Raw genomic sequence first — 11,070 nt, 5'->3', positions numbered from 1 at the left:
TTTTGCAACAATCATCTTTCTTATTTCAGTAAACAAATGAAACAGGGTTGACACATCACACATTAGAAGTTAGAACCACTCAAGCTTTATTGTTTCACAGAAATTATACACTCAATCAGGATTCCCCTCAGACAACATTAGCAATTCAGCACACATCTTCAAATGACTATATACACCACAAACTCTTTAAGAAAGGCAAAGAATGTGAAATCTATAAAGCAATGATATATACTCTGGTATCAACAAAGAGCAGAGCATACTGCTTTCTTTAAATGCCCTGGCAACAATCTCTAGTCTTCACTGCCTTGAGTTTGTGCTCACTGACGCATTCTGATTTGTGCTCAATCCATACTGCATCAAATATTACAAAATGGCATGATTACCTCTTACTGGCAATCACAAGAGAAGTTCCACAAACAAATAATAACAAAATCGGAATATTTAACAAAATGGCAGTGAGGTTCAAAATTTTGGGTTCACGTGTATAAAAAAAAAAAATACAGACTAGATAAATGTAAACAAAATGCTGAAAAAAAAAAAAAAAACCTTGAAAAAGTAAATGAATAGTTGACAAGCATGTCCTTGCTTAGCTGTAAAGACAGTTAGAACAATCAACTTTTTGAGAAATTATTACAAGTTATGAATCTCTAGGCCTAAAGGTTTTCAAATATATAGTTCCCTAATTCTTAACGGCTACCCAGAAGTTAATCATCTCTATGAAAAACCAATCCATGGGGAATGCAATTGGCAGCCCACTTTGTTTAAAGACCTAAAAGAGGCAAGGAAAGCAAGTTCTAGTGCTCATGCATTAATTTGGGATGTTTCAAATGATGAAGAGCTCTCTTGGGACCTTACATAGACATTCTAAAAGTAGCATTGAGTCTTATTTCATTGCTTATTTGCTGTTGGATTGGTTTTAATTAAGTTTACTAGAAAAAGGGCAATTTGGTAGTTTCAAAAATCTGGAATGGGCTGTCCCTGGCTGTACCAAAGGCCCATGAGTCTTATTTTATGTTTTGAGTCCTTTTCCTATTTGGTTTAGGAGTCATTAACTCCTTTGTTGTTTATTGTAGTCAATATTACTCATAGTGAGTTGATTCTAATAAAATTCCAACAGCTTGTTTTAAGCCTTGAGGGTGTGATTACCTTCTCCTACCTAAGTGTAATTGCTTAGGAAGACCTAGGTGTGATTGCCTAGTGTTTTATTTATCTTGTTGTCTGTTCTATCCCCTGTTTCAGCCCCAAACAGTCATCAAGAAATCAAAGTACAGTGTTGCAAGATCCTACATCAAAATCTCAAGATATTTCTCACAAATTAAACGTACTAGCATAAAATCTGTACTGATAATTTTGAAATGGATATCCAAAAGCTCATCCTGTTTCCTCGTTTATTACATAATTGTCAACCAGAGAAGAAATCAAACCTGATGTGTAGAACAATGACAATTTATTTTTATTTTTATTTTTTATTTTGTAAAAAGAATACTGTGGTTTATGTGTTTTTCTATGATCTAATTATGTGTCTCACACATGTAGGCCAAAAGATTAAACAGAGATGACCAAACTGCTTATGTGTGTCTCAAAGTGAAATGATTATAATAAAAAAATTGTTCCCACAAAAATATAAGGGGAATCATTCAGCACTACCAAAACTGGACTGACAAGTAATGTAGGACAATGAGCTCTCGAAAGAAGACTTGGTGTATGAGGAAATAAAAAAGGTTATAACCTAGGAATCACCACCAACAATGAAAAAAAAAAAAAAAGGAATCACCACCTAGAGTAGTTTGGAATGAACACCAAGCATATGATAAATATAGGAACCCAAGAAACACCACTTAGGCTTGTTTGGAATAGCCACAAAACACTGGAAGAAAACTTAAAACCCAAATTTCATTTAATACATGATCAAATGCTTACAATAGTGAGTCTAGGGCCTTCTAATTGGCTCTCCAAATTTATATCACAATAGGAAAAAAAAAAAACTCACAATGAGATTGTATAAGATATGGAAATAAAAATGAAATAAAATTGAGTAATGGGTGAACTGGGCTATGCTTCTTTTTTTTTTAATGGGTTGGGTTGTAATCTTTAGAAAACCGAGTGATGGTGTTTGTCTTTAGAAAACTGGATTGAAGGCTTGGTGGCAGCAACAATCACCTTCCACAATGGGCTTCATAGATGTCGGATTGTCTTGATGGTGCTTGGGAATATTTGGAATGTGTGGATTTGTGGTTGAAGCAACAGCAAAGCAATGGGCCAATGACAAAGCTTCAAGTTGGTGAATTGGTCAACATGTTCCCAGATAGAAAGGTTCGATAGCAACATGGATTGAATAAAAATGGCAATCATGTTTAGGGTGGCTTCAACTTGTTGCAATCTGGAACCTAGCACTGGGGTTATAGCACAAGGTTTGTTATCACTGTATGTGATTAAGGCATTGGCGGTGATTGGGATTGTTTGGCTTGACACAGTGGCTAGGGTTCTGTTTCTGTTCAGTGGGATGACAGGTATGGTTTTCTCTCAATGATGTGGGCAATTTGGGATTTTTTTGAATGGCTGACTGGGTGGTCAGGTCCATGTTAGCACCACTTATGAATGAAAATTGATCGGTTAAGTTGCGATCATGGGGTGGTTTTGTTTGATTGTGTGGTTCTGGGTTGTCAGTGATTCTTGGTGGCTAGGTTATGGTCACAGCTTGGGGTGAAGAGTAACCACCATGGGGGTGGGATTTGGGTAGGTTGGGATGAATTGGGGTGTTTGTGGGTGTAGGTCTGAATTGGCTAATATTATTGTTGTCAGGATGGTGTCTTTCTTGACTGTCGGTGTCAGAGAGGGGTATAATGGATAAAGCTTGCTTTCATACCACAATTTGAAGCAGGACAAAGAACTCTCAATCCAGGACTTGCTACCAAGGAAACAAAGAAAAGAACAAAGAGAGAACAAAAAAAAAAAAAACTACATTGCAATTTACACCCTTAAAGTTTGGGGTGATACTGATTTTTCCCCCCAGGGTTTCAAAATTTGGATTGGTACCCCTACTGCTATGTAGCATTTTAATTGGAGCCCTTCCATCTATACCTGGTACTAATGTGTCCGTTAAATGCAGACTAAGCCTGTCATGTATGTTGGTTGGGCCAATCAAATCATGTCACGTCAATTAAATAATGCCAAGTCAATTAAATAACATTAAAATGTTTAGTTTTTCCCCTTATGGACTTATCTTTCTTTTGATTTTACTTTTTCTCCATTTTCTCTTTCCCTTCTTACTCTCCTCATTCTTTGCTTCACCAGCGAGTCCAGCTGGTTCCTCCAGTTTAATGCCGTGTTCTTCCCCGAATAAACAAACAAACATTTACAAGAAATAAAATAAAATTTGAGGGTTTCATTGGAGAGGGGAGGCAGAAAAATGGATGAGGGAATTGATGAAGAAAATCAACTTGGAGCAGAGCCAGGTGTGATAAATGAAGAGAGATCAGGGAGGATTAAAGCAAAGGAATGGAGTGAGAGGAGGGATTTGAAGGTGTGTGGAGTAGGCCTACGCCATCGACCACCAAGGCCACGCTTCTCCAAAGGCCATGTTGCTCACATCCATTATAATGATATTGACCCCACGTCACCTCCAATCCTCCATTTTCACCATTGTAGAATGGCACAGTTGTTTAGCTGCTACCCAATCCATGGATCTGACCACTCAGGCAGGCAGATTGGCCTGCTTAATTTTTGTTTGGATGCTATTTTGCTTTGTTGATGAGGAAAAAAGCAAAGGACAGCTTTTCTTTTCACCCCCCTTCCTCACCCTTCTCTCCCCTTTTCTTTCTTTTTGTTGAATTTGAATCTAAGTTGCCTAGTTTGGGTTTGTAACAAAATTAATGAAATTTTTTTAATCTACCCATTCAGCCACGCAACCAACTAGACTTCTAATTAGGTATTAATCTGTTTGGCTGCTAAGAGAAAGCAAAGGAAAGCGTTCATGTTCTTTTCTTCTTTTTTTAATTTGAATTTGAGTCTAAGAAATAGAATGATGACTACTTTGGATATGAAACATAATTAATGAAATTTTTGGATTTAAGAATCAAACAAAGATATGCAAAGTAGCGGGTTTTTTTTTTGGGCAGAAAATTTTGATTTTCCTAGAGAATGGAAGGTAAAAAAATTAATCAAACAAGAAAAAAGAAAGAAATAATTGATTTTAAGATCATATTTTAATTTTTGAATTTCAGAGAATGAGATTCAGGGAGGTAGACCTTTTATTTTGTATGTGTTTGTTTCCAATGAAAATACTAACTTTCTAGAAAATGTAAAAGTGTCAGTGGCAGGGAATATCAGAAGGAAAAAATTGGAAAATAGATTTTTTTTATAAAAATAATTTTTAAAAAATTTAGTGTTAAAGTGTATATATATATATATATTCCTGACATGGCAAAATGACGTAGTTTTAAGCATTTTGCGATGAGTTGGTACTTAACAGCCACTTCATTAACAAAATCTGCACAGAAGGGCTTTTTTTTTTCCAAACCTAAGCAATATTAGGTGTCTATTTGGAATAACTTATTTATCAGAAACTGAAAACTTTTTACTGAAAGTGTAGAAAAAATGTTAAAAAATAAGCTGAATAATATAATGAGACCCATGAATAGTATTGAAAGTGTAGTGGGACATATGATATCATTAAAAAGTGCAATAGGACCCATGAATAGTAGCAAAAATAAACTAAAGAATTTAACTCATCCCAAACGCACACTAGGTACCCGTTTGGATACAGCTGATAAAGGCCAACGATTTTAGCATTTTCCTTCTTTTTTTTTCTTTTTTTTTTTTGAGAACGTGCGCTTGATAAAGGCCAATGTCTACATTTTAGCGTTTTCCTTCTTTTATTCTTTTTTTTTTTGAGAACATGCACTGTGGGTTCCTACACTGTTCATAAGACCCGCAAGTACTTTATTCATTAAAAAAAAAAACTTTAAAACTAGGTTTCACAATATTATTCACATATTTAAAAATTATTTTGTTACAGTATTTTTAGTTTTCAGTTTTCATCAAAATAAGTGGTATTCAAACACACCTAAGTGTACATATTCAAAAATTTGAAACTTTAGGAGGCAAAATCAAAATTACTCCAAACAAGAAATGATAGAGCTTAGTAATCACCACATAATGTTTTCTTGGAATCACCGCTAACAATGAAAATATAAAAAATAGAATTTAAGAATCACCGCCTAGGGTTGTTGGAATCAACACTAAGCATGGGATAAAAAATAGGAATCAAGGAATCACCACATGGGCTTTCTCGGAATCACAACCAAGCACTCAAAGAAAACTACCAACAAAAATTTCATTAATCTATGATCAGCTATTTACAATAATCATCCGAGAAGCTTTTAATAGGCTCTCCAACTTACATCTAACATGGAAAGAAAATAAACTGATAATGAGATTGCATAAGATATGGAAATAAAACTCAATAAAAAAATTCCCTTTAATAGCATTAATCAGCATCTATCACTATCAATCAGGTCCAACAAAATCAAGCAGAATCAATAGGTTTATTTTGAAACTCATGCCAAGAAGAAACATACAATAGAAATAAAGAAAATGTAGGGACATAGGATGTCAATCGATCTATGTATTGAGACAGTATAGCTGGTAGTAAGACATGTACATATGCAAACCGCATAAAAATTGGACAATTGATTATTGCCACCTCAAATTTTAAATATTATGTTTGGGATAAAGTTCATGCCATTCCATTTAGACTGTTTACTCATTAATGTTTTGAATTGCACATATTAAGGTAGACTGCAGGATGCCTGACACATTTACAACCTATTGTGACTTTAATAGATCCTGTTACTGTAATTTATACTTCTTGGATCCATGTCCACAGTCTATAATCTTAATTATTCAAAGTAGCAAATTCATCTGGTATACTCCATTTCAATGTTGAGAACAAAACTTCATTGGTCACAAAAAGGGAAATATTGAAAAAATAAATAAATAAACCTACATTCAGATCAGCTAATATCACGAAGAAAAGTCATAAGCTTATATATGATTAACTTAAGGCTACTATCATAAATAAGATACCTTCTCCCTTATTCGTGTGCTCCAGATGTCCGATTGAGTCCCTCTGCCATCACCCTTGGTTGTCCCAGATGGTTGGCTTGATTGTGAATTTAGCAGGGGCTCCCAAGTTCTACCCCTATCATCATAGCCATCTTCAGAGTCAAAGTCAGTTCTCCGAGTAGAAACCATGGCTCGTAACACTATTGATAATAGTAGAGATAATGCCTGAAATAATTACCAAGAAAAATATAAGGAAAAAAATAAGATCCAATAAACTGATGATATAATAGACTTGCAATAGCTCGCTATACAACCCCATTGGTTGTGGTTATTCTCATAAAAAGAAACCTGGTAAGCAACAATTTTGTAGAAATCTGTAATAAATTATCTTTATTGGAGAACAGAAACTATAGAATTTTTTTTGATGGAAATAGTTTTCTTGGAGGAAACTTCCTCCAGCCCACATGGCAGTTCAAAAGACCATCCTTGTGCATTTCTAGTCACAACTTTCTAATTTAGTAATGTAACTTGTTTAAATAATACACATGGATAGTCAAATACATTGCCACGTGGTTGGTTGGAGGAGATTTCTCTAAACTGGTTTGTAGGAAAACCTTGTCCTTAATAGATACTTTCACAAATATGAAAAGAATTTGCAAGAAAATGCGTTCATGCGGTGTGAAGTTCAGTCACGGCCATCTATATTTGCTTTCAATAATTTGCTTTCCCTTAAAAATGTAGTCAAAATAAAGAAGAATTTTCACTACCAATTCTTTTTACACACCATGCACATAAGATTTGGATTCTCATTTTCATCAATTTATTTAGAAATTGAGAACTTTTTCATTCCTTTAAACTCCTTAGTGTATGAGCTGTTAATATCTCATCTCTATTGAATGTCACTAGTAGATCTTAAAACAATAATACTTCCACTAAAATTTGGTCCCTTAATCCTAGACACTCATTTATGTAAATTCCTTCTTCCATGCTTCCTAAACTTTATCCTCAAATTGAACTTAAAGGAGGTTTAGTTAATGTCTGAGTTTCTGTATTGTGAGAAGAGCTCCACAAGTTCAACAAACATTGATGAGTAGCCTTTCATTCCACTCTCTATTTATTACGGTCAGATTCCATCGTTTCATCCAGCAAGGATATCTAGTGGTCCATCAAGAGGCTGTCACCTTCCATAAAACATTCTGGGGTTTGAAAGGGATATAAACTGATTGCAATGAAAATGTGAACACTTTCAAAATCAATTAAGATTAATATCAAGAGAAAACAAGTTTAGAGGGCTTGCAAGCCTTGCATAATTATTTAGAGCCTATATTGGACAAGATTGGGTGGGCTACATCTTTAGGTTTCAGCTTCCAGGCAGTTCCAGAAACATCATTAAAAGCGGGACATCAGTAACATCCACCTACACCAGGACACCTACTTTACAAAACACTTAGAAACCCATGATATTATCAGCTTCAAATTGAACATTAAACTGATATCGTAAGTCCCTGGTTAAAGAGCCATTGGATGCATCTGCCCCAACCAATGTTGGAATTTGGAACATTGTATTCACCTTTTCCATAACTGGCTGGGAGAGTCTGCACAGGTTGAACAAACTTAAGGACGCATTCCAAAGCAATCAAATTCTAGAACCTAAGGATCTTTCAATGCTAACACAGATGGATGTTCAGGAGTCATCATTCAAAGGAAGAACTGCTGTTCCCTCAAGATATTTACATTAAATGCCAACCGGAATCCGGTATACCATGCTTTGCAGTTGGGTACAGGAAATGAGATGATACTTTGTCCATAATGGTTTATTTGTAAGATGGCACCATTAAGAAATAATCACCAAAGTAGAAGACAGAGTTCATACAATTTGTTTTGTTTTTAATATTTTCATTTCTTTTCTCTCTTTCTTGAGTCAGTAGCTGCTGTATTAACTTATAAATAGAGCAATAAAAACAACAGGAAAAGTCAATTACTGCATCCTGAAACAGCATAAAATGTTCTTTGAATGTTCAGACAGAAGTTTTTTGCACACATTTACTCCAATAGCATCATCCGTCTACACTCTTACTCATGCTTCTGTCTAATAACAAGATTTTTTAGTCAGACACAAAATAAAAGTTATCTTTTAGAATATAGCAATAACTTTCTGATTGATAAGCCTTTTCCTTTTTGTAGTCTGAAGTTTATTTTCATTGTCTTCAGAAATTAGGAGTTCAAATTTCAATGATAAGCTTTAAACATAAGAACTACCTCAACCCACCTCCACACCATTAGTGCCTAACCAATAGACCAAGAACGGCCATGATAATCTTCATGTGCTTATATTAGTTGACTATGGCACCATGCAATACTCTACAAATTTGAGAGTATTGCTGCCACGATGCTAAGAGTACATCACACAATACGCTTACCATGGAACTCCTTCAATTGACAATAGGTCTTAGTCTCCCTAACCATGCAATAAAAATCATAAATATAAGTCAATAGTAAGTGTCACACAATACAAACATGATGAGGAAAATATTCCATCATTCTAGAAATTTGCTTCATCAATATACCATCAATTAATTACTAAATATGATTCTTATCAATCAGGCTCATGCATTTACTAAAGTTAGTAGATCTATTATATCTTAGAGTACAGCTATAAATTATGAGAGAGAAATCGCTGAAATACTTCTGAGCTACAATTGGCAAAACTTGATTCCTAAATCCTTGATTAATGAACTACAAGATATATGAGCATGTGAGAGATTGATTTCTCAATCTGTTTCCAAGAAATTAAAGACAGATTGACAAATGCCATCCTTAGAGTGGAGAACATACCTGAATTATAACCACAGCAAAACCAACCCATTTACAGATATCAATATTTTCATCAATGAAAGATCGAAGGCTCTCAAGTTCACCAGTTGGATCAAATGGAAGATCCTGTAAAGGTAGTAAACATATTTTACAATCATTTACCATTAATTTAAAAAAAAAAAAAAATCACCTTTTCCCATTGACGATCAATCAAAATAAATGCCACCAAAGCCGCTTCTAGTAGCATGAATACAGTGATGAGGACAGTATACTAAAATTTTCAAGGTTAAAGGGAAAGACACAAGAAATAGACTTACTAGCAAAAACCACAAAAGTAAGTTCAATGATCAAAACGAGTTTAGTTCACAACTTGGGACATAAGGAGATGAATTTTTTAACCAACATAAGCAGGACAAAGAAAATACATAAGAGTTGAAGGATACAAAACACAGGCAGCAGCCATGTATTACTTCAGCTGCAATGCAACCTATGAGAGTTACGCAACACAAGAGAATGCCCACTCCCATGAAAGAGTAGATGAACCTGCCACAAAAAAAGAAGCACCAAATTTTAATTCCAAGGAAGAATACACTGCCTTAGTTGAATCACTATCACAGTGAACAGTAACTGGCAGTGAAATCCCAGTATAAAATCACCACATTTATTACAACCATCATATATTATAGGGGTCCCACCAAATTTCTAGACTTGTGACTGTGAATCACAAAAACCACCAAAATGCTAGCACAACACACAACACCACCCATGCTTCAATAAATACACTCACAAGCAAAACACAAACAACTTTAATTCCGACAAAAATAAAGAAAACCCCAAAATATCTACAATAGCAAGCATTCACAAAATAATATCTAATTTGAAAAGGAAATGCTAAAAGTTTCAAGCTAATCAATTCGTTTTTCCCTAATTTCTAGCACAATGAAATTACCATAAGAAGCTAGACATACTGATAGTTACAGCATTAAATGTAAGACACCCATACCAACTTCATTTAATACCCAATATTCTATTTCTGATAAAAGTTTAAATACCCAATACAAAATGAAAATAGTTTTCAAAAATACAATTCTGGGTCAAACTTCAAATACCCAAATTCAAAAAATGAATTACCAAGGAGCGGGAAGCTGGAAGGAAGTGAAATCGGTCTCAAACCCGAACCCGCCATCGAATCCGGAAACCATATCGGCCTCGACCTCCTCGAGTTTGAAGCCCCTAGCTTGGTCAGAACTAGAATCGAAGAAAAGGGATACAGAAGAAGAAGAAGAAGATGATGAAGATGGAGATGGAGCTGAAGGTGCTGGTGGTGATGGTGATGGTGGTGATATGGGAATGTGATGATTCCACTGGTTGAGCATCCATACTGAGTAGACTATGATCGAAACCCCAACGAAAGCTTGAAGGAAATTCAACAATTTCAGCACGAATGCCAAGGAAATGTGGCAGCAATTGCGTCGCATTTGCGACAATTTGGGGATTCAGATGGGGAAAAAAATTTGTGATTGGACTTTGAAACCCTAAACCTAATGAGAATTGTATTTATATTTTTGTTTGTGTTTCTTTAGGTCTATTAATCTGTGTTTGATTTTCTGCTTTTGTTGTTTTTGCTTTTTCTGTGTTTTTCGTTTGGTTTTGTTTCTTTTTCATTTTTTCTTTATTTTTTTAGAGCATCTTGTTATTACTTTTTTTTTTATTTTTTATTTTTTATTTTTATGAGGACATCTATTATTTGGTTGTTTTCCACTTTTCCTTCTACTAGATTTTGGAAACAAATTTAGGTTTTTTTTAATAAAAAAAGAAAAGAAAAGAAAAAACAAATATCATATTTCCACAGGTTTTTTAAAAATAAATTTTTTTTTAAAATCTAAAACTTGAATTTTTTTTTTAAAAGGAAAGGTTTACTTTCAAGATTCATATTTGGAAAATATTTTTATGCAACATGTTTTCTTCAAAAGAAAATAGTGAGTTGTTTTTAAAACATTTTAATTTTAGTGGTATATTTTTTACACAATTTTGAAACATAAATACTATTCTTAGGAGGAAATAGGTAACTATTTTTTTTTCTATAACTATTTAGTTAGTTAGTCCGGTTCAGAAACTATATTAATTAGTAGCACCTCGAGTCTCAGAAAGTCGAGTTTGGAACTCGAGTTTCTGAGACTCGAGGTCTAT

The 11,070-nt window shown here is 34.3% G+C and overlaps 1 protein-coding gene across 1 annotated transcript; it reads right to left on the bottom strand.

The window, feature by feature from the left end:
* On the bottom strand, positions 1–10,523 carry LOC111986219 (tetraspanin-18). Its single transcript, XM_024017847.2, has 6 exons — positions 10,012–10,523; positions 9,324–9,423; positions 9,071–9,151; positions 8,902–9,006; positions 6,088–6,291; positions 1–351 (listed from the first exon to the last, which is right to left on the bottom strand). Exons 1-6 carry the CDS (start codon positions 10,356–10,358, stop codon positions 298–300), a joined length of 891 nt encoding a protein of 296 aa, XP_023873615.2. The 5' UTR covers positions 10,359–10,523; the 3' UTR covers positions 1–297.
* Between the last annotated feature and the right edge of the window lie 547 nt (positions 10,524–11,070).

The sequence above is a fragment of the Quercus suber genome, unplaced genomic scaffold (assembly GCF_002906115.3).
Source record: "Quercus suber isolate HL8 unplaced genomic scaffold, Cork oak 2.0 scaffold_936, whole genome shotgun sequence".
In the NCBI taxonomy this organism is placed as follows: Eukaryota; Viridiplantae; Streptophyta; class Magnoliopsida; order Fagales; family Fagaceae; genus Quercus; species Quercus suber.
The sequence above is the reverse complement of the archived record's forward strand: the minus strand, read 5'-3'. Positions and strand labels throughout refer to the sequence as shown.

Coding starts and splice junctions, on each gene's coding strand:
- LOC111986219 (XM_024017847.2), bottom strand. CDS start 10,358: ATGCGACGCAATTGCTGCCACATTTCCTTGGCATTCGTGCTGAAATTG. Junction 9,007..9,070: donor TTGATCGTCAATGGGAAAAG/GTGATTTTTTTT, acceptor CTACCTTTACAG/GATCTTCCATTTGATCCAAC. Junction 352..6,087: donor GCACACGAATAAGGGAGAAG/GTATCTTATTTA, acceptor TATTTGATGCAG/TATGGATTGAGCACAAATCA.